Source organism: Podarcis muralis, chromosome W, assembly GCF_964188315.1.
Source record: "Podarcis muralis chromosome W, rPodMur119.hap1.1, whole genome shotgun sequence".
Classification (NCBI taxonomy): domain Eukaryota; kingdom Metazoa; phylum Chordata; class Lepidosauria; order Squamata; family Lacertidae; genus Podarcis; species Podarcis muralis.
In genome coordinates this window covers 24,744,788-24,768,561 of record NC_135674.1, presented here as the reverse complement: position 1 = coordinate 24,768,561, position 23,774 = coordinate 24,744,788, and the positions used below count along the sequence as shown (strand labels likewise).

The following is a 23,774-nucleotide window of genomic DNA, read 5'->3' as shown; positions in this document are numbered from 1 at the left end:
CTCAAAATAGTCTCTGATAGTTTTTTGGGCCTTCTTATTCACATTTTCATCTCTAAATAAGGTGTCATTCATCCTCCATCTAAAAGAGCCAGTTGATATTAGTTTCATCTCCATCTTCACAGTATTATGGTCGGAGCAGGTTTTTGGACAAATTTCCACCTTCTTTATCTTTGGTGCCATTCCTCTAGTTACCCATATTTGATCAATTCTGGTCTATGTCATTTTGGCTTCAGAAAAGAAAGTTCCCTCTCTACCCAAGGGGTTCTTTGTTCTCCAGATATCAACTAAGTCCAAATTGTCTGTCATCTCAAAAAAAGTTTTCGGTAGTCTACCATCCTTGGTGACTACCTGTCTTTGTGCCTTATCCATATTTGTAGATACCACTCCGTTCATATCCCCCATCAAAATCAAATTGTAATCCATATAGTCCATTAAGGTCTCATGCAACTTTTTAAAGAAATCAGATTTCCCCTCATTCGGTGCATAAACTCCTACTATCAAGAATTTCTCTCCTTGAATTTGAATTTCAATTGCCACAAATCTTCCTTGGTCATCTTTAAAAATAAATTTCGGTGATAATCTCTCCTTTGCATAGATCACTACTCCTCTTTTTTTAACTTTGTCAGATGAGATAAACTCCTGTCCCAATCTTTTGTTAATCAATACTTTTCTATGTAGCCTTATCACATGTGTTTCCTGTAGGCAAATCAAGTCCAATTGTTCCTTTTTTAGTAAATGAAAAACATTTTTCCTTTTCCGGGGGGAGTTGAGACCGTTACAATTCCAACTTAATAGTTGCAGAGCCATAATGTAATTACTTTATTTTTCCTCCAACTGCGCCAAGTGCTTGTTCTTGTTCTGTCGGTGGTGTCACTTTCTCTGAACCGTGCAATCCAAAAGATAAGTTTGCTATGTCTAGCATTCCTCTTTCCAGTGCTCTTGGCTCTTCTCCAGATTCCGCTTCTTTCTGTATGTCTTCTCCGTGATCTTTCAAAAATCTATCTTTGTCGTCAGGTGATCTTATTTTTATCTTTCTCCCTTTGTATTTAAAAGACAGGCCTTGGGGAATTCCCACCTAAAGATGATTCTGTTGCTTCTCAGCAGGGCGACCAGGTCTCCGTAATTAGACCTAAGATCCAAAAGATGTTTCAGAATGTCCTCAAATATCTCCACACTTGACTGATATATTTCCAAGGTCTTTCGGAAATGTAGATTCAAGATTTTGTCTCTCTCCTCTTTTGTTCGAAGGGTAATGAGGCAGTCTCTCACCTTGTTCTTCTTTCCTCCTCTTCCGAGCCTGAATGCACTCACTATCTTAAATTCTTCCTTCCCCAAGTCTAATTGCCAGAAGTCTGCAAATTCCTTCGTAAGAAAGTCAGTCAAGTTATCTTTCTCAAGTTCAGGTACAGCCCTGATCCTCAAATTCGTTTGTTTCTCCTTCAATTCAATCATAGAGAACATCAACCTATAGTCGTCGAGTTGCCTATGTATCGGTGGTATCTTCTCTTCAGTAGCAGTTGCTATTTCCTTTGCTTCTTCAGCTGTCTTTCGGGTCAAAGTAGATTCCTGAAGCAATTTCTCAATAGTCTCTGTATTGGTGTTCACCTTCTGTCCAAAATTATTTATACTTGTGGTGTTTTGGTCAATTTTAACTGATGCTTCAGCTACTTGTTTGTTTGTTTCAGCTACCTGTTTGTTTGTTTCAGCTATTTGTTTGCTTAAATTTTCCAAAGATTCATTAATTCTCCCTAGTGCCAGAGCTAAAACATCTTCAGACGACATTCCTTTTGACTTCACTTGTACAGGTGCAGCCCCTGATAATCCAGGTGGTCCAGAGGAACCAGATGCTGATGCTCTTCTCTGTAGCCCAATATCTGTACGAAAAGATTTACCAGACCTCATTGTTTTTTCTTGAAGCAACTCTGACTTTTCTTTTCCATCTGCCATAACACTCTAGATTAAATCCAAGGTCAGTCCCGCGGCTAGGATTTGTTTTGAAGTGGAAAATTCCCCTGGCCCAGTTGTTTTTGTAACAATATCCTACTTCCTCTAGGGGGACACAGTAACAGTCAATCTTGTAACTTTATAAATAAATAAAAAATAACCTTTTTAAATCCCCCAATTCACAGAAGAACGACAGTTTCAATTCCAGTTACTTTAAAACCAGGAGAAGTCAGCCAGAAACACTGTATCTCTTTTGCAAAGTTAGCTGTCAAAAGCACTCTATTTACCAGTAGTGCCTTTCACAATGCGGCATTCCCATTGTCTATAGGCAGTCCGTTCCCAGGGTCTAAGCGGTGGATTTTGGCTTCCTTTCCTCTCTTTTTTGCAGGAAAATACAGTTCAAACCTTTTCCCCTCCTCTCCTGCAATCCGGAGGGGAGATCTCTTGTTTGACGTTAGGATTTGAGTCCTTTTAAAGACGTCTTTCAAAGTTTTAGCTTACAGTCTCTTTGCTTTGATCTATATACAAGAAACGGAAGGCGGACTTCCTGTTTGCACCTCCCCATTTCGGTACCAAATTCGATCCTTTCCTTCTTTTAAATCCAATTTTTTCCTACTCACGGGTAGTTGCTTTGTAGCCAAATAGTCCCAGGAAAAAGTCAGCACTCTCCGATAACGGCTGTGCGGCTTCACTCTGCGGAAGAAGCAGTCAACTCACAGCACCGCGCCGCTCACCCCGCTTCGCTCCGGAGCCCAAAAAATAGGTTCCTTCGCAAATTGGGGGGGCGCTGAAGGTGCCCGCCGAGTCCCACGTTCACAGGCTTCACCCGCCTGTGATTTTTTAAGGGGTCCCCGCTTCGCCGCAGCAGTCAGACCCGATCCCGCGGAGCTGGTCCCTCAGAGGCAGAGGGAATCCGCCATTACCGATGGCGCTAACCCGGAAGTCCCGGCACCGACCTTTCAGGCCTGTGGAGAGTTGGAGCAAGGAGTTTTGCAGGGAGGCTGGCAAGTGCTGCTGGTTTTCAAAAGGCCTTTCAAAAGGGTTTCCGGAAGTTTAGAGGGTGTTTGCAGGCTTTTCCAATGCTGTCCCCAATATACGCAATTTCATTTAAACGCACAGCACCTCAGAACGCAACCCCCGTGTAAACGGGGCGTTGCCTGTACCTTGTTTGAGCCCGCTACAAGAACATCTAGAGGATATCAAACCAACTGTTACCTTTTCTAGGAAGCTGTCTTCTCCCTGAGATCAGAGGAGGAAGGCAAGAGCAAAAGACAACCAAGGGTGTTAATGGCCCAGGCCCTGAGAAGAGAAAGAAACAGCCCGTTGGCTGAACAGTATCTGGGCAGATGGCAGGGAAATGCACACGGTTCAGTGGCCCTGCGAAAGGGCAGGTGGGAGGACCAGAACCTGGGATGACTCAGTCAAGGCAAACAAAGGGCATGAACAGCACACAGGAAGCGGATGCACAGCTACAGAAGCTGAAGCTGAATGCAGCGGAGGACCCCCAGCCCCCACATTTCTGAGTGGAAGAGCAGCTGTTTTTCAAGCAGGCAAGCCGAGTGGGAAGGGTAGACATCCAGCACAAGGCTTCCAAGGAGGTCCCGAAGCAGCTTGATAGATAGCTCCCACTGATGGTGAGGAAATAGTCCTTGCCACGGTCAAGGTGAAGGACAAAGATAGCCTCAATCTTCTCTTCCTTGCTGACGTACACATCCAGGGAAATGTCCACCGTCTCACCTAAAACGGGAGGAGGTCAGGTAGATACACTCTTTGGCACAGCCAAGTTGGCTTGTCTGTAAATTAAAAGTTAAGACGGTGAATAATTGAACAGAAGGACACAATAGGAGCCTGCTGGATCAGGCCAATGGCCCATCTAGTACAGCATCCTGTTCTCACAGGTGTATGGGGGAAACCTTAACTTCAAGAATTAGGCAAAGAAGCGACTCAGTTCCCACCCCCACCCCACTTTCCTCTCTAGTCCTCCAAAGCAGCAGCTGCACAGAAGATGGTGACAGGATACTGGGGGGGGGGGGGGGGGTGAGAGAAAGTGATCCTAACAAAAGAATATAAAAAGGGAAAGCACTTATTTGTCTCCTAAAGGATTTTTGTGCCCCAATGTAACTTTCTTTTTTAGTTTACATTTCATTGAGTTTTTAAAAGTTTGGCTAGTTCTATATGTTCCCCAAGATATTTTTGTGCCTCCACAACATAAAAATACGCATTATTTTTTTTAAAAGTAATTTTTGGAGAGACTGCTCTCACTGGTTCCCTGCGATGCCAAAAGGTGTTTTGGGACCCTCCAGCATTTTTTGGCTTCAATTCATTTCTGTGTGTGCGTGTTTGTTTAAAGCTGGTCACACACACTTTTACACTTTGGGCTCAGCTGCTTTGACGTGTAGCCCTTGGAGGCTTGAGCATGGGGCAATGCAGCCCACAAATGTTAAGCCTCCCCTGCTCTACCAAACTCCCAAGGTTTGAGGGAGGAGGGTTGGGAAGAGGAGGGGAAAAGGGGGGATGAAAAGGAAACCAAGGCCTTCCCTAGATGACCCTTGGGGTCCCTTTCCAACTCTACAGTTCTCTGGTTCCAGAGAGAGACTCGCTGGGCTCCAAGTATCCCTCGCAGGGCTCAGCGCGAAGCCATGGCTTCCAATACTGGCTTTCACTGAGCTTGGGGATAAAGGAGAAGTGGAGGGTGACCTGCCCGTTGTTTGTGATCTGGAACTTCTCCTTCTGCAGCTGCCGGAACTTCACATTCTCAAACGGAAACTGCAGAGCAAAAGGGGGGGGGGGGGAGGAAAGAGAGTGCTTGCCTTCAGCAGAGGCAAGGAAACGTGCTCCAGGGGGGAGTTTGTCCTTGGCCCCGGGCTCTCATTTAGGGGACTGCACATGCAACAGGTCCACGTGGGGCTCTCCAGATCTTGCTGCACTTGCCACTGGCCATGTTGGCTGGGGATGATGGGAGTTGTAGTCCAGCATCTGGAGGGCACCACGCTGGCTACCCCTGGAGTTTTTGCCTGCGAGGAAGAGGAAGAGGCTGCCACTCAGTGGAAGGGCATCTGCCTTGCATGCAAAGGTCCCAGGTTCTATCCCCAGCATCTCCAGGTAGGGCTGGGAGAGATCCCCCGGAAATCAAGACTGAGCTAGATGGGCCAAGGGCTTCTTTCCCCCCTGGTCTTTTTGCAGCAAACCCTCTTTAAGGGGTTGGAGAGGATCCTATTCGTCTTTACCTCCCTCCAGGGAGGGAAGGAATTCATTCTCCATCCTGTCCATCAACTGAACAATACCCTCCACAACCTTCACCAATTGGGGGGGGGGGGCAGAGCACATTTGTTGGGGCTATGGACTAAAGGGGGGGCATGAGTTAAGAGCAGAAAGGCCTGATGCACCCCCCTGTTCCCAGCCCTGAAAGAGGCAAGTACTGTAACTTTGAGAGCTTCCCCGGGATGGCAGCGGCTGTGACTTCCAGAGCCAATGGGCTGAAGCCAAATGCTCCAAGCCAAGTACCACAGAAGCTCCATTGGATGAATGGAGCCAACGGTTAAGGTATACAGTTCAGCCCATGTGGTCTGCCATGCCTGCAGGAGCAGCGTGTACTCAGAAGAGTGGAGAATGGAAGCCTAGGGATTTAACAGAGCCAAAACCTGCCCACTCCTTGCACCGGAAGTCATTGGCCAAGGAGGAGCTCTGTGGAAAGGGGCCTGGTTGTTGGTCAGGGCCTGCCCAGATTCGAGGAGGTGCCACATAGCAGGCAATTAAAAACCCTGAATAGACGATAGCCCTGGCCAGGGCAGGTGTTACCCCTGTGAGGAAGAGGGAGCTGACGGGCTTGTGGTCGCTCCTTTTCAATTCCATGTGGCTTCGGTAGCTGAGCTGATTCACGCTGCCTCCTCTCCAGAGGATTGGCTCACACCATGCTGGCACACGGCACTTCCCACTGCAAGGAGACAGGAGAGACACCAGGACTGTTGGACTGGCTGAGGCAACACACAAGGCTCACACAGTCAAACTTTGGCTCCACACACGGCCTGTGATCTTGACCACGGTCAAGAGCTGGAGATGATGGGGGTTTGGGAGTCCAACTTCTGAAGGGGCAGACCTTGCAGGTGTGCAGGCATTTTGCCTCATGGAGAGAGTTGTCAGGAAATCAAAAGCTGCCTTCTACCAGGTCAGAATGAATTTCTGACCTCCCCCAGTTTGGATTCCTACATTGCAGGGGGTTGGACTAGATGACCCTCGTGATCCCTTCCAACCCCACAATTCATTAATTAAGTCTACTCTGGCTGGCAGCAGCTCTCTGTGGCCCAATCCTTTTTCAGGTGGAGGTGCCTTTCAACTTGAGACTCTGCATACAAAGCATATGGCACACCACCAAATGATGATCCTTCCCCAAAGCAAGGGGCCCCGTTATTCTTGTTCAGACACTATTTTTTCAGTGATCCAAAAGACCCTTTCTGAAATGCTGCCCAAAGGAGCCTGCCGTTTTCCGGCTTCGTCACTACATGTTCCGCCTGTCCTTTTGATTTCCCCATTACCACAGCAAGAGCAATGAAACTAGCAGGCCTAGGTGGCTTCTGACAGTTGTCAAGAGCCACAAGAATATGCCAAATCCTGGATGGTGAGGCTCAATGGCTACTAGCCATAATGGCCACAGACCATACTCCACCAAGAGAAGCAGTATGGCTTGGAGGAGGGGAGCGTGCTGTTGTGGGCTCCCCAAGAGGCATCTCATTGGCCAATGTGAGAACAGGATGCTGGGCCAGATGGACCAATGGCCTGATCCAGCAGGGCTGCTCTCATGCTCTTATGCCCTGGCAGACTCATCTTGAGAGAGCACCAAGTCTCATTCCCAGACTTCCTTGACACAAACAGGATTCTCTGCTTATACACGCCATGAAACAGAGGATGCTGGTTATCAGGACAAATGTGGGGGAAAGGCTGCTTGTGGAAAAGGAGCCAAAACATTTCCAGAGACTTTGAGCAGGGATGGCTTGAGGAAGACAACATATGACAGCCTTGCATTTCACAACTCGCCTAGCAGCCTTTGGCAACCCGGAATTCCATGCAAGCAAAGTGAGCAGGTGAAGGAGAGCTGGATCTCTCTCTTCCTCCGTGGCTTGGTGTCCATTCGGGCTGCAGAGGAAAGGAAGTCCATCCAGCCCTCACCTCTAGCCCTCCTCCAACAGCTTGCTTAGCAGAAAGCCATGTTTAAAATATATGTTTTACTAGCCTGCTCAGGAGGATGGAAAGGCAGGACACTACTAGCATCTCAGCAGACTAGGAAAAACAAACAAACAAGCCTTGCAGAAGAATGATTGAGAGGACTTACTTACAAAGGCTCAACTATCAAGCAGGCGCTTACCTGGAGTCCCAGCGATCTGTTTTAGAGTCGAATTTGTACGTCGGGATGAACTTGATCTCTCCCTCTGTGAAATCAGCAAAAGCTGTCTTTTGGGTATGCTGAATGTTTAGCTAAAGCCAAAAAGAAATCGCTTATCAGCAGAGAAGCAAAAGACCCCCTGTTGCCTGACAATGGAGTCTATTAACAGCCACTGTTGTGCTGGAAGACCAAGGTGAAGTACTAGTAGGTTAAAGTTAAAGGTAAAGGGACCCCTGACCATTAGGTCCAGTCGTGACCGACTCTGGGGTTGCGGCGCTCATCTCGCGTTATTGGCCGAGGGAGCCGGCGTACAGCTTCCGGGTCATGTGGCCAGCATGACTAAGCCGCTTCTGGTGAACCAGAACAGCACACAGAAACAGCGTTTACCTTCCCGCCGGAGCGGTACCTATTGATCTACTTGCACTTGGACGTGCTTTCGAACTGCTAGGTTGGCAGGAGCAGGGACAGAGCAAGGGGAGCTCACCCCATCACGGGGATTCGAACCGCCGACCTTCTGATCGGCAAGCCCTAGGCTCTGTGGTTTAACCCACAGCGCCACCCGCGTCCCTACTAGTAGGTTAGCCAAGTGCAAAAAAAGGGGTATGCCTGCTGAAATCCTATCTTATACCCAATTATTAAAGGTACAGGATGCTTGTGCATTTTTGCCCCATGTCATCTTAAATTACTTTGCTGCATCACACGACAGGAAAATCCTCTAACTCAGGAGTAGCAGACACGTGGCCCTCACAATGCTGCAGAACTACAATTCCCATCATCCCTGATTACTGGCCATGATGGCTGGAGCCAACAGGAACTGCAGCTCAGTAACATCTGGCAGACCACAGGTTAGCTATACCTCCAATAGACAATGTTATATGTACCAATAATCCATACAAACTGTTAACAACCACCAGAATACACCCCCGACACTATGAGCAACTGCAAAACCATCCTTTTGCATCCTACGTTGGCTCCCAGGACGTTTCTGAGCACAATTCTCAGTGTTGGCGCCAACCTTTAAAGCCCTAAATGGCCTCAGCCCTGAAAGAGTGTCTCCATCCCCATTGTTCAGCCCAGGCATCAGGGTCCAGCACCGAGGGCCTTCTGGCGGTTTCCTCACTGTGAGAAGCGAAGTTACAGGGAACCAGGCAGAGGGCCTTCTGAGTAGTGGCACCTGCCCTGTGGGACACCCTCCCATCAGATGTCAAGGAGATAAGTAACTATACAGCCTTTAGGGAAGTTTTTAATGTTTTATGATGGTTTTGCATATGTTGGAAGTCTGAGGCTGCCCCCCCTTGCCTTCCTTGCAGCATCCTTCTCAAAGGGCTAAGGCATGACTACGCTCACAGAGTTGAAATCCACCGTAAGGTGCAGCAATCAGGCCTCTGTTTCAACACAAAATACCAATGATCCTTATGCCAAGTGGGAGAAAGGTCGTCAACATGATGAACACACAAACCTTGGAGAGAAAAATGTAAACCAAAAAGCATCAGCAATTTAATTGGACTTAATGGAAGTCTCTGCTGATAAGAACATGTGAGCAACGCAGATTTTCCAGACAGATGCAAAACCTAGAGCAGGAAACCTTAGACCTTTAGATATTGCTGGACAGCAGCTATGCTGGGGCTGATGGGAGGCCAACAACATCTGGAGCGTGTGCTGAGCTAGGAAAGCCCTCTAACTGGGAAACTGCAGAGCAGTCCTACTTATTCCAAGGCAACCCTCCAACTTAATTGGGACTTGCTTCTAATTCAGGTTGCACAAACCTGCAACCTTAAAAGGCATTTGTAGAAGTCGCAGTCATCCTATGTTATAGCTACACTTTGCTCCTAACTGTCTGAAAGTGGTTTCTCTAGCCTAGGCTGGGGTATCCCAGACAAAGGAAATAAACAGGGCAATATCCTAAACCACCACATATAACACAAAGATGTCTCTCACCTGGTCGTAGGTCAGAAGTCTCTGAAGCTCATTTTTAGTGATCAGATGACAGTGCTGGAAAAAAGCAAAGAAACCACAGCTACAGGCTAGCTCACGGGGTCGGGGGGCAGCCTGCTGCCACTTCCTGCAATATGTAGTAAGACTGATAACTAGGATTGGGCAGTATGATCATATTAGGCTAGTGCTCTGTGAACTAGACTGGCTCTTGAACTGCTTCCAGGCCCAATTTAGAGCATCCCATTTGGCCTTTAAAGTGTTTCAAGGTTTGGGAAAAGGGTACCAGAAGAAGGCCCACTTATTTTTGCACTGCCTCTCCACTGACTAGAATCTTTAGCAGGGGCAGCCCTTTCCCAGGGAACTTTCAAGTATGGCAGGGCCTTTTCAGTAATGGCACCCGACCTTTCAGAATAATCTCCCAAAGAGGTTCACCTGGCCCCTGCTTTGATGTCCTTTCAGCAAAGTCTTTTAGAATTTCCCCTGGTTCTTTAATTCATGGGCAGGGCGCTTGTGGCCCTCCAAACCCTGCTGTAGTACACAGGAACATAGGAAGCTACCTTATACTGAGGCAGACCATTGACCCATCAAGCTCAGGACTGACTACATGGACTGGCAGCAGCTTTCATGCAGAGATCATGCCCAGCCCTATCTGCACACACTGGTGACTGAGCCTGGAACCTTCTCCATGCAAAATGGCCGCTCTGCTTTCGCGTTACGGCCCTTAACAAACTGCAACTCCCACCCCGATCACTGGAGAAGTTGCCCACATTTGCTATAATCTAATCTAATACATCTCTGCCACTCGGTTTATGTTGCTCTCTACTGGCTGCTCTAGTAGAAACCTTAGTGGTGCAGCTGCAGCAGCAGGGATCGCCGACACTGCACCCTCCTGGTGTTGCTGAAGTGGAACTCTCATGAGCCCCAGTCAGCAAGGCCAATTCTTAGCGATTATGGGAATTTTGGTCTATCAACATTTGGAGAGCACTATGCTGCCTGCCATAAAGAAGGCTGATCACCGAAGAAATGGTGTTTTTGAATTCTGGTGCCGGAGGAGACTCTTGAGAGTCCCATGGACTGCAAGAAGATCAAACCTATCCATTCTGAAGGAAATCAGCCCTGAATGCTCACTGGAAGGACAGATCCTGAAGCTCAGGCTCCAAAACTTTGGCCACCTCATGAGAAGAGAAGACTCCCTGGAAAAGACTCTGATGTTGGGAAAGATGGAGGGCACAAGGAGAAGGGGACGACAGAGGACGAGATGGTTGGACCGTGTTCTTGAAGCTACCAGCATGAGTTTGACCAAACTGCGGGAGGCAGTGGAAGACAGGAGGGCCTGGCGTGCTCTGGTCCAGGGGGTCACGAAGAGGCGGACACTGTCAGTATATGAAAACATCGAAGCAGCAAACAGCTAGCTTGTTGACATCACATGATACGACTATCTGTGGGAAAGAATTTCCCAGGAACTTCACAGGCTGGATAAGTCTTTGTGAAGAGTGTAATTTGAAACCTTCCGACTGCGCATGTTCAGGAAGTTTGTCAGACTTGCTAGAAGAACTGAACTGAAAGGACATGTTTTTCTTTAGTGCTGTAATGTCAGAAATAAACATCATGTAAATAGATTTCTGACTTATTTTCTTTCCCCTGCGGAAGCAGGAGGGAGGGGTTGTGCATTTTACCCACGCTTGGGAAAATGTCGCCTATCAAAATCTCCCTGGTCTGTCTGAGATATCAGACAAGCAAGCTCCGAGGACAGTGAGAGGGGCCAGCCTCTATGGAGGGGGCTTGCAAACCGACAAGTGGTAGCAGAGCCCGATGGTTGCAAGAACAAGACGGCTGAGCACCAGGTGGGAGAAGTTTTTTTTCTGATAAGCAGCGATCCACGGACCTCTGCGATGCTGATTGATGGCTGGATGCTGAACGCGAATTGGAAAACTTCTTCGGTTCCCTGAGAAAAAAGCTCCTGTTTTGGATAAAACAGAGCGCAGAGAAGCCACATACTTCGCATTCCAGGGCTGATAAGAAGTTCCGTTGCTATGCGACAAGACGTGAGTGTGCTGGTCCCGGGGGGGAAGGTTACTGTTACCATAGTCAAAGTTCAGTCCTGAGTCACTAGCCTGGAAATAGTTCACAAGGTGCGAGGCGAGGTCCGAAGCAGGGAGCCGGGCGGGGACAGGAACACTCGAAGATCAGAAGCAGGAAGCCAGGCGGGGAACAGGAACGCTGGAAGGTCAGAAGCAGGAAGCCGGGCGGGGAACAGGAACACTGAAGGAACAGGACTGGATGCTGGCCGAAACAGCTCTTCAATGACGACGTTGCTCCCGCAACCTGGGACCGGGCTGACTGGCCTTTATCTTCTCTGAGGCCAGGGGCAGTCCCGGCCCCCAGAAGCCCCGCCTCTCCTGGCCTTAAGGCGAGCACTCCTCCTGGGAGAAACCAGTTCCCTTCGCCTCTCTGCCCTAAGCCTCTGCAGTTCAGGAGAGGCTGAAGGGTTACTGGGCCCAGGGGGAGACTCACCTGCAGGCACTGAGTCCTCAACCACCTCTGGGGCCAGAATGGACTCACCTGGTGCCTGCTCCTGAGGATCCGGCACAGGTGCAGGCTCCTCAGAATCAAGGCCCAGCCCCAGTTCAGCCGGCCCTGGAGGCGGGGACTCCTGTGCAGGCTGGGATTCCTCCGATTCACTCTCTGAATCGGATTCCCAGGCCATCACATGAGTACATTTTGAGCAAAATTCATGGGCTGGTTAACTTTAAAAAGCAAAGAGAGAAAAGAAGCTTCAGAAGCGAAAGCAAGGCTGGATTTTTCAGTGACGCTTGTTGTAAACAAACTGTTGGAAAGGGGACTTTCCAAGCAGAGCGCATTTGCTGATTGCTGTTGGATTGCAGCGAAGGCTTGTTGTTTACAGATTCTCTTGGAAGGGGATTTCCAAACAGCTGGGCTGACTGCCAAGTGCAAGCAGCTTGTAAACAGCCCAATAGTCTATTGGATTTTCCAGCTTGCTGCTAGAAAGCTGCAGTTTGGGATTAAAGATGGCTCCGTTCTCTCAGAAACTGAATAGCCAAAACTGGCTAGAATGGTCATTTGCAATGGAATTCTTGCTGGTGGGAGAGCAATTATGGGAATTAGTCCAGACCCCACAGCCTGTTGCTGTACAAGCACAGGGGAAGAAGGCTGCAATTCAAAGTGAATTGAAACAGCGTGTGTTAAGAATTTTGGTGGAAAATGTGGACGCTTATCTTGAGCCAGTCCTAAAGGGTGCAGAAGAACCAAGGGTCGCTTGGGAGTCACTCCACCAAGCTTGTGAAGCTGGGGTGGGAAGCAAGGACCGAGAATTGGTTGCACCAAAGGGGGAGAGCCAAGATGAAGCTAGCCAAATTCTTGAGAGCTCATTGAAAGCTGGGAGGAGCTTTGAGCCACAACAAGGAAGTGAAGGAACTGTTGCTGCTGTTGCTGTTGATGATCCTGTTTTTGCTGCAATGGCTGTTGCTGATGGGGGGAGTGAAGCTCAGAAATCAAGCACCCCCACTACTATTGCTACAGAGGAGAAAGCTGTAGCTCAGAACGCTGTTCGTCAGGAGACACCACACCAGGAGAAAGGAGCTAGAGGGAGCTCTGTAAAGCCTGAAGCTTCAAGCAAAGGTCGTACCCAGTCCCAGGCAAAACCAGATATGGCTTTGATGTCCCTAAAAGCCACATCATCCGTGGAGAACTCATTTATTACAGACACAGGATGCACGCAACACATGACGTCACGCCGAGAACTGTTTTCTACGTTTGAGAAGCAACGCTTCACTGTGAAACTGGCCAATGGTCAGGAAATGGAAGCAACCGGGATCGGAACTGTGTATCTAGAAAGCCTGAACTTGACTATAAACAATGTTTATTTTGTTCCTGATTTAAAGTACAATTTGCTGAGTGTTTCTCAAATAACTAAGAAGAAACTGGTGTTATCCTATGATGAGGAAAGCTGCAAAATCTACAAAGATGGAGAGCTGTATCTTTCTGCCAGAGATCTGTCAACAGATCTGTATCTATTAACTTTTGATAAAAATGATTATAAAATGTGCACAGCATGTGAATCTAAAATGCTTTCTCTTGCAGGTATCTCGAAAGAAGACACAAGAGGAAAGGCAACAAAGATTAACAAAGTTTTTCAGCGAGTGTATGCTGATGTAATTGGTCCTTTAGCACCTTCTAGAGAGGCAATGCAAAATACTATCTTATGTTTGTTGATCATTTTTCTCAATTTGTATGGATTTACATTTTGCAGAATCCCAGAGAAACCTTAGGAAGGTTTAAGGAGTTTTGTGACAAGGTTAAGAGTGTTCATGATGATAATATTGATTTTCTTTTCACAGATGAGAAGCCAATTTTTTTTCCACAGGATTTTCAGGATTTCCTCGAGAAGCAAAGGATAGAGCACAAGGTTGCTGTTTCAGAGGCTGCATGAAACAAAACTGTCTGTGTAAAAGTGAACAAGGAGTTGCAAAATGGCATGAAGGCACAATTGCTGAGTTCACACTTGCCACATGAGTTTTGGGCTGAATCTTTATCATGTTTTTGTTACACTTGGGTGAGAAAGGTTTCGAAAGGTATGGAATGTTCTCCTTTTGAGAAGCTGTTCCACAGAAAACCTTCTGTCACACATTTTAGGGTTTTTGGATCTCAAATCAGGACTGAAACTCCAGATGGGGTGAAGAATGCCAGAGGCATTTTTGTGGGTTATGAAAAGGGTCTCTACAGAGTAATTTTGTCTGAATCTGGTCAGGTGATTCTCACAAAATTTCTAGAAAGTGCTCCTGGACAGGAGAGAGTAATTTTTCACACATTTCCCACTGCTGATGATTCAGATGATGAATTTGATTATTCTGATTATAGTGGTACTGAAAGTGACACAGAAAGCTCAGAGAGTTCTGTTGACACAGTTATTGAGAAAGGTTCACACACAAAAGCTAGATCTTCACAGGTTAAGGATGAACCACTGTTTACTATTGGAACTGGTTCTCCGAAAAGTCCTGAGACTGAACCAGTCAGCAAGGAGGATCAGCACCTCATACGCAGGTCTGAGAGAATCACAAAGGGCGTACCACCAAAGAGGTATTCTCAAGAGTTTGCTAGTTCAGCTGTTGCATGTATTGCTATTGTTGACAACTGAAGCCAGGTTAAGGGTATGTCTGAGTGGGAGACAAAGACACAACAGGGAGTTGCTAAGCGTAACACAACATTTCCTAGCCAAGGTAATGCAGAAGCACTCATTCCTTGGAAAACAGACAACCAGAGAGTTACATTGGTGAAACCAGTGGCGGGTAGTTCCAAGGGTGGAACTGAAACAACAGGGGATTGTTACATGTATAACAACTGTTTGTTTTCTTCTCTGGAGCAAGCTTTGTCCGCAGCTAACGATGATTCATATGGGGGAGGATGTCAGTATATGAAAACATCAAAGCAGCAAACAGCTAGCTTGTTGACATCACATGATGCTGCTATCTGTGGGAAAGAATTTCCCAGGAACTTCACAGGCTGGATAAGTCTTTGTGAAGAGTGTAATTTGAAACCTTCCGACTGCACATGTTCAGGAAGTTTGTCAGACTTGCTAGAAGAACTGAACTGAAAGGAAGTGTTTTTCTTTAGTGCTGTAATGTCAGAAATAAACATCATGTAAATAGATTTCTGACTTATTTTCTTTCCCCTGCGGAAGCAGGAGGGAGGGGTTGTGCATTTTACCCACGCTTGGGAAAAGGTCATCTATCAAAATCTCCCTGGTCTGTCTGAGATATCAGCCAGAGGAGGTTACCGGTAAGCAAGCTCCGAGGACAGTGAGAGGGGCCAGCCTCTATGGAGGGGGCTTGCAAACCGACAGACACGACTAAACGACTAAACAACAACAAATGCTGCCTACCCTGAGCTACACACAGGCAGGAAAGTTACAGAAACATGACTCAATTTGCTTCTCCTGATAGCGGAGACCAACAAGTTACATCAGCCAAGGCTCTCTCCCTCCAAGCCCTCGAAACGCACTCGTGTTTCATGATTGTCAGCTGTGGCAGACCCTGGTCAGGGGGCAGGAAGCTCATCTGGGCACAGATATCCTTGTAATCCTGGTTTCGGCGCCCGAAGTCTTCCACGTGGGCAGCAAGGTGGGAATTGACAACGCAGAAGCTGGTATTGTTGCAGACAAACCTCGCGGCCACACACCCCTTGTTACCCTGCAGGGGCGGAGCAAAGATGGCTGTTAGTGAGCAAGCAGGAAAGAGGGGGAAACTGGTTGGCAGAGATTATAAAAACAGATAGACAGACAGAAAGATCGACGTAGGGAATTCCACTGTCAGGGTCTACTCCCCATCTTCCCCATGATGCCTGTGCCCACTGTCTCCCTCATCACTTCCTTGATGCGGCTGAGCTGGTCCTTCCTGACAAAGATGAGCAACATCATTCCGACTAGACGCACCAGCTGCACCTAGAAGATGCAAGGTACTGGGATGTCTACCAGCTCTGTTCATTGCTTGCTGTCCTGGGCCGGCTGGATGCAGATAGGAGTGGCAGGGGGCACCAACTGGGGGTCCCCCGAGGGAAGAAGGCTCAGAGCCAGGGAACTGGTGGTGGGGGGGGGACGAGGCTGAGTCGTCAGAGGGAGAAGAGGGAGCAGACTGTGAGCAAGAGAAGGTGTTGGAAACTGAAGAGGCAGGAGGGCAGGAAGATTCTGTGGCAAACAGCAGCCCAGAATCCGAGGCAGAAGTGGAGGCTGGAGGCGGGGGTCAAGAGGCAGAGATCAGGCAGGCTGCTGAAGAAGCCAGGGGGCCTCCCTATCCTGCTGCGATCAGCTCCCCTCCCTGCTGGTCTCCCAGAACACAGAGAAATTATTATTATTTTTTAAAATATTTTTTTATTAACTGGCCAATCACATCAAATTAAATTGCATCATATAAATTCCAAATTACAAAGCCAAATTTTTAAATTTTGTTGGGGGAACCCATACTTCAAGATCCAAAGGGGGATTCAGATCATCTTCTTATTACTGCGTTAATGTCCAAATCAGTCCCAAGCAGTCCAAACAAAGTTCATAATTCTATCCAGTCTTATCTTGGTGTTGCCACATCATATCTTGTTCATATAATTTCTCTTTTTCCTTTACGATCTCTTCTGTTGGTCTCCTTAAGCCGATAGCAAGTATAATATTCCTGTGTGGATTTCCCGTTCCTCCACTAAGTCCAGATGGTTTCCATATATCTCCTTCGTAGATAACATCACTCTTTCCATCGTAAATTTTGGCATTTGTCGCTCCTAAGTCCCACCGAGAAGTTGATTCACGATATGTAAACAACTCTATTTCTCTCTTTCTCCTCCCAGACCCAAGAGCTCCAACAATGCCTCCCAAAATGGCGACGACATTTTTTTTTTTGACTGCGTCACTCCAAAACTCTTAGCTTTCCAGCTTCATCTTGAAACATTGCTTTGGATCGAAAGTTTATCTCCACACAGCCTTAAATCCACAGCTTAAGTCCTTAATTTCTGACTCATTAGGGGAGGGGATTCTTGTTAAATCACATAGAAAAAGGAAAGGCAGGTTTTTTTCCCCCTCACCCCTCAGTCATTTGTCATACCGTATCTTGACATATCTTCTCATATTTTATTCTTGTCTTGTTATCAGAGATCTCTTCTGTCAGCAGTCTTTACTCCCCTTTTTCCTTGATGTATGTGCAATTAATCTCGTCCAAATTGTTTCTTTTAAAGATCATTGCAACCAGCGGCACGAATCAGGGACGGCGTCAAGGAGTGCCGAAAATCCCACAGGAGGGCTTTGTGCCTAGTGCCCCCACCCCCACAAATTCGGGGGTGGTATAGGGCACAGCAGGCAAGGGCCGTCCCCACCACAATCCTGGTGGGGTTAAGGAGGCTAATTACCCCCATCATAGCCTCCAAATTACCTCGTGTGGGTCGGAGAGATGTTATTGTCAGCCATCTTCCGATGCGCCACCTAGACCTGTTGGGAAAGGTTTCTGTGATCACTAGGCCTGCACGGTTTGGGTTTCTTTGAATAAAGAATGTTGGCTTCTTTTGAATAAAACACCACTGACACCAGGTGTTTTTTCTTGCTGACCTCCTCCTCCTCCTCCTCCTCCTCCTTTTCCACAGCTGTCAGCCACTCTTGCTCCTTTGTCGAGTCCAAGTAGAAGAAAGCCTCTGCGCTCAGGTCCAGCTCCTGGAACCTAATGCCAAAGTGCCAAAGAGAAGGATGTGGAACTGCAGGAATAGGACTCCAATCGGAACAGACGTGCTGGTTAAATATGCAAAGACAACAGGAGTGTGCAAGGGCAGGCAAGATCAGGACCAAGAACAAACAAGTAATACCAGCCACTTCTTCCTCAGCTTAGCTATTTGGGGCCCCAAAGGAGCTTTGCTAATGAAAGAAAAAAAGCTTTTTCCTTGTATTTTTTAAGATGTGTCAGCCAGCCTGATATCTAAGCACTATCCCAGTAGCCACAGGCAACCAGAAATTCTTTGAAGGCAAGTGAGTTGGTTGATCTCTCCATTCTTCCTTCACCTGGCAACCTGGTTTCCAGGCTGGCTTTCCGGGAGCAGAAAACCACCTCTCAGATCTGCTGTGCCAAGCTTGTTTGCTAGAAGATTACCCCGTAACACCCTTGTCCTCTTTGCAAACCTCCTAAATGGCTAGCCTTCTGTGTTTCCATGCTGGCCATGAAGGAATGGGCATTCCCCACTCTGAAAACAGCACAGAAATACAGCCTGTCTAGTAAAGGGGTAAAAAGAGCAAGCTAAACAGCCTCTGTAAAACAGATTGTTTCTATTCATGACAGTAGGAGGGCAGTTATATGCAAGACTGTATTCTGTACTGTTCGTGCCTGCAAAGCTTTCGGGACAGACATACTCCGACCCTTCCAACCAGTGCCCCCTAACTTCTAGCTGAAACCAGGTACCTTTTTCATACCACAAATGTTCTTCAGTGGTGAACCATGGCATCTCAAATTCCAGGGGAGCCCTGTACGATGCCAAAATTCAGTGCCCCACGCCTCTCAACGTCTATTAAACATCATAATTGCGGTGTCCCTCTGTGGAGCAAGGCTTCACGCCAGTGTGACCAAACCAGTTGCACTCCCCTAAATCCATCTAAATGTAATGGGGGGGGGGATTTGTCCCACTTAAGTTGCACTTTATAGCTCAAGAGGGCCCCTCTGGCTGATAATATAGTAGCACAGGGGACGCATCACAGAACAACTTGCAAAGCAAAATGACATGTAGTTGGTCCACCACAATTGCAAGATTATTGCATCCTTCAGGAATGGTGTGTCCAGCTCCATCTGAGTCATTATCCAGGCACGCTGTGGAGCTGCATGGATAAGAGATGGGCATCTTCAGCCAGTCAGGGGTGAAGAGCTGGCAAGATCCCCTGTACTGAGCAGAAAAGCAAACTCTTTGGCCTCCAAGATCTCTCCCAAGTCTCAGCAGCCCTCACTGTGAGCCATACTAGAGGAATTTTGTCCTGCTTTTGCTGAGCTACAACACAGGAGCGTACCCCCAGGGGGCCATGATGTGGTAACCCTGGCGAAGCATTGCAGAGCAACTGAGAAAGCAGAATGATGTTTGCGTGGACAGTCCATTAGAAAGCTGCACTATTCTTGCATTGATAGCACATTGCAGAATACGGCCCCCCTCCAGGCAAAAACATCCGTCTGGCGGGACAGTAGCTTTCATTTCGGAGGTTGTGGTTTTACATCTTCCTATTTATTTATTCAAAATTATTTATTTATTTCATAAAATTTATACACACCAGATGGTAAGAAATATCAAAGCCGTTTACAGAAAGATAAAACCATAAAATCAGGAAAAACCTACAGTACATTAAACACTGAAGAAGTGAATACCAGAATAGATCAAAACTCACTCCCAAAGTAAGGGGAAGAGACAGCTTACTCTATGATGTTAACCCTTCATGCACTAATTAGACTGAAGCATGTTGGTTATATGAGACTGGTTATCCCACACAACATGCTCTCACGCAACCCATGCCCTCCAACTGAAAACCCATTTCCTGGACAATATCAACATTGTGTTTTTTGCCTGTGAACTGCACAGTGAATATTTTTATTAGAAAAGAAAACAGCCCCGTATTTCAGCTTCTCAAAGTTGTTTTATTCAGTGCGCTGCTACAGCTTGTCACACCCAAATCCTCCAAAGGAATCTGCCAAAGTGCTTTTCCAGGCAAAAGGGGGCAGAGGGAGAGAAACCAAGAACCTCAAATTCACTAGACCAGGGATGGGGAATTGTGTGGCCCTCTAGATGTTGTTGGATTCCATCACCCCTGACCGTCGGCCATGCTGGCTGAGGCAGAAGGCCATTGGATCTGGCAATATCTGGGAGCCCACAAGATTCCCAGCCTCCGCCCTACACAAAAAACCAGGCACTCAGCTGTGCGGCACACCTCTTACCGGAGGGAGGGTCACTCCAGAGGCAGCTGTGGCATGAGGGTGCTGGATCATGCCTTTGTTTTTTGTTTTTTAAATGATATTTATTGAGAATTTTAAAATTACAAAAAAGACAAGAAGAAAAAGAAGGAAAAAAGAAAAAAGAGAATAAAAACAGTAGAAAGACAAACAACAGTCGATCATTACAACTCAGTAATGTTCAAAAACAAAAAGCAAAAGCAAAACACATAACACATAAAAAATCACAAAGCAAAAATAAACCACAAAAATTTAAAAACAAATCCAATATTCCCAAATCCTTAACTGTCATAACCTTATTTCATCGACCTCCTCACCCCTCCTTTTCTTGTATTCTAGTTATTGATTATACCAGCAAATCCTTTCCATTTTTCATAACATCCTGTCATTAAATTACCTTGATCTATTTAAACCTATATTACATAGAAATAAAAAAGAACCCTACAATTTTAAACTTAAATCTTATTCATACCAATTTCTCTTAACTTTAAATATTCTTGCAACACTCTTTTTAACAATTCTGCTAAAGTCAAATAATTTCATTCCAACATTTTTCCACTATTCATTAATTTTCCAAAGCAAATCCTAAATAAAAAAGATTTTTTTCCAATCTTCATCCATGGTCTCTTCCCCTGGTCCCGGGTTTAGTCAGTCCTTTCTGTCCCATCCATCTAGTTCATTAACCTGGTAATCTTATGTCCGAGGCCCTTAAGTCTCTTCCATGCCCCCTCTGCGAGTCTTCTTCATATTTGTATCTGTACTCCACACTGAACTCCATGTAATTTTTAAAAACATATTTCGAACCCCCTCCAAAATTGAGGACCCCCACATTCCCAAACTCCTCACGACCCATTGCCAGACTTGGAAAGTCAAAACATCCTTGCATAGGGGGGTCTTGTCAGGATTCTCAGCCGCAGTCAGAGGTAACTGGCCTCACACCAGGCATTCGGCTCGAGATCCTTGATGACCTTCCCGGCTGCGTCTCCCGGCAGGTTACAGGCAAGGTCACAAATCGGCGATCCCACTCAACGTGAGAGGGACACACCCTCCTCCCTCCTCACTGCTTCTTCAGGGAGGAGAAAAGAGACAGACAGAAATCTATTTACATCTCTTTATTTCTGTCATTCCAGCAGTACAGAGAAACATGTCTGTACCCTCCAGTCTCCAGCAGAAGACCACAATGACTCCTCCTCTGTACTTCCAGTACAGGTCAGATGACACTCTGAGCTAACATCCGGTGCTCAGTACATTGAATAGACTGCCCCCTTTTTCTAATAGTACAGTCCCAGACATCAACATTGTGTTTTGCATTCCAGACACCTGCAGCTTGCTTTTGCATTGCTGCTTTTTCCTGACAACCTCCCCCAAAAGCATCAATGCGTGTTGCGGCGAACAAAGCGTGATCCAGAGAAGAAAACAAACAGTTGTTATACATATAACACTCCCCTGTTGTTTCAGTTCCACCCTTGGAACTCCCCGCCACTGGTTTCCCCAGTGTACCTCTCTGGTTGACTGGCTTCCAATGAATGAGTGCATCTGCATTACCTTGGCTAGCAACTCTCTGTTGTGTCTTTGTCTCTGACTGAGACACTGCTTCAACCTGTCCTCGGTTGTTTACAACAGCAACACATGCAACAGCTAAGTTAGCAAACTCTTTTGAGTACCTCTTTGGTGGTACACCCTTTGTAACTCTCTCAGACCTACGTATGAGGTGCTGATCCTCTCTGCTCACTGGTTCAGCCTCTGGACTTTGTTGAGAACCAGTACCAATGGCAAACAGTGGTTCATCCTTTGCCGTCCAGAAGGGCCAACGTGGCGCCCGGCACACTTTCTCTGCGCATACAGCACCCTGCTGATCACAGCAATGTCCTCTTGCCTCTCTCTGGACGGTTGTAGCAGAGCGATACGCAACGGTGAAATACTGCTGGAGTGTAGGGATCATAAATCAGGCTGGCACGCAGACTTCTCTTATCTCTTAACGCCTTTATTAGGGTAGCATAACATCGTAAATTCAGTCTTTAATTCCCGGAGAAAATTCTCCCATCTTTCCTCTCCGGCAGGCGGAAGAGAAGAACAACACACAGAAACCTCTCCCGTCTGTGTGACCAAACCACGCCCCAAGATGTGAGACGTCATACCAGAACGTCAGCCAGAAATGTTAACCCTGTCCGTTCTGGAACCATTAACACATCCTTCACCTGTGAAGGTCTATCCATTATGTGAGATTTTCTCTCAATGACTGTGACAACTGAGCTCTGTGAGCTATCACTGTCATCATCAGTACTACTGTAATCTGACGCACCATTGTAATCAGAAAAATCCTCATCATCATCATTGTCGTTCCCTGTGGGAAATGTGTGTACAATCACTCTCTCCTGTTCAGGAGCACTCTCTAGAAATTTTGTGAGAATCACCTGACCAGATTCAGACAAAATTACTCTGTAGAGACCCTTTTCATAACCCACGAAAATGCCTCTGGCATTCTTTACTCCACCTGGAGCTTCTGTTCTCACTTGAGACCCGAAAACCTTAAAATAGGCAACAGAAGGTTTTCTATTGAACAGCTTCTCAAAAGGAGAACTTCCCAATTCTTTTGAGACCTTTCTCAACCACACGTGAACATAGGACATTAACGACTCCGCCCAATATTCATGTGGCAAATGTGAACTAAGCAATTGCGCATTCATCCCTTTTTTGCAATTCTTTGTTCACCCTTACACAGACCCCCCTGTTCCACGCTTCCGCTGAAACAGCAACCTTGTGTCTTATCCCTTTCTTCTGCAGGAACTTCTGAAAATCCTGTAAAAGGAAAACTGGCTTGTCATCTGTGAAAAGACATTCAATGTTAGCATCATGCATGCTTTTAACCTTGTCACAAAACTGCTGAAACCTTTCTAAGGCTTCTTGTGGTTTCTCTAAAACATAAATCCAGACAAAATTAGAGAAATGATCCACAACCACAAGATAAAATCTTGCATTGCCTCTAGATGGTGCTAGAGGACCAATCACATCAGCATACACCCGCTGAAATGCCCTGTCGACCCTTGTGGACTCCTTCTTGGCGTCCGTCTTGGTCACACCTGCGAGAGAGATTACGTTAGAATCAGAAGAATTACATTTCATGTAATCACTTTGATCAAAAGTCAACAAATATAGTCCATCTTTCTCTTTGGCAGAAAGATACAGCTCTCCATCTTTGTAGATCTTGCAGCTTTTAGCATCATAGGACAACCTCAGTCCTTTCTTTGCAATCTGCGAAACACTCAGCAGATTGAACTTCAACTCAGGAACCAAGTAAACATTGTTTATAGTCAAGTTCAGACTTTCAAGATACACAGTTCCAATCCCGGTCGCTTCCAGCTCCTGACCGTTGGCCTGCTGCACAGCGAAGCTTTGCTTCTTAAACGTCGAAAACAGACTTCTGTGTGGGGACATATGAACCGTGGCGCCAGTGTCGAGAATAAAAGAGTTCCCCACCTCTGGTGTGGCTCTTAGTGCCATCAAAGCCATCGCAGGTTTCACCTGAGACTTGGTGCGACATTTGCCTGATGCTTCAGGCGTTCCAGAACTCCACTTGGCTCCGTTTCCTTGCCGACTCGGCTTCTCACAGCTCCGCTGAAGATGCCCAGTCTGTCCACAATTGTAACAGTGGACAACTTTCATTGCTACAGCATTCTCTCCAGTAGCAACACCAGTGAGGGAATTAGAACTCCGTTCCTCCCTCCCCCTGTCAGCAACACCCATTGTTGCTCGCACAGGAACATCAGCAGCAACAGTTCCTTCACTCCCCCATCTGGGGTCAAAGCTCTTCTCAGCTTTCGATGAGCTCTTAGGAACTTGGCCAGCATCATCGTGGCTCACCCCTTCTGGGGTAGTCATCCATCCAGCCCATGATGAATAACTGTCTCTAGTCAGGGGAGGTGGGCAAGGCATGTCTCCCCCCTTCTTGGCATCCATCTAGAATCCTAGCCTCAGCTCTCACTTTCTTTCAGCCTGCTAAAATCCAATAGCTGGCTTGTTTACGCTCTTGGCACCTGGCAGCTAAACTCTGGCTGCTA

General features: G+C 46.9%; 1 protein-coding gene across 1 annotated transcript in view; it reads right to left on the bottom strand.

Annotated features, from left to right (window-relative positions):
• LOC144326330 (inositol polyphosphate 5-phosphatase OCRL-like) overlaps nucleotides 1-23,257 on the bottom strand; it is a 55,551-nt gene extending 32,294 nt beyond the window's left edge. Inside the window, 12 exon segments of the mRNA XM_077922870.1 lie at nucleotides 3,160-3,183; nucleotides 3,497-3,681; nucleotides 4,545-4,712; nucleotides 5,163-5,238; nucleotides 5,716-5,878; nucleotides 7,304-7,413; nucleotides 9,260-9,298; nucleotides 15,235-15,485; nucleotides 15,593-15,713; nucleotides 17,355-17,463; nucleotides 22,736-22,796; nucleotides 23,194-23,257. Of these exon segments, the coding sequence (XP_077778996.1) occupies nucleotides 3,160-3,183; nucleotides 3,497-3,681; nucleotides 4,545-4,712; nucleotides 5,163-5,238; nucleotides 5,716-5,878; nucleotides 7,304-7,413; nucleotides 9,260-9,298; nucleotides 15,235-15,485; nucleotides 15,593-15,713; nucleotides 17,355-17,463; nucleotides 22,736-22,796; nucleotides 23,194-23,257 (1,371 nt within the window).
• Between the last annotated feature and the right edge of the window lie 517 nt (nucleotides 23,258-23,774).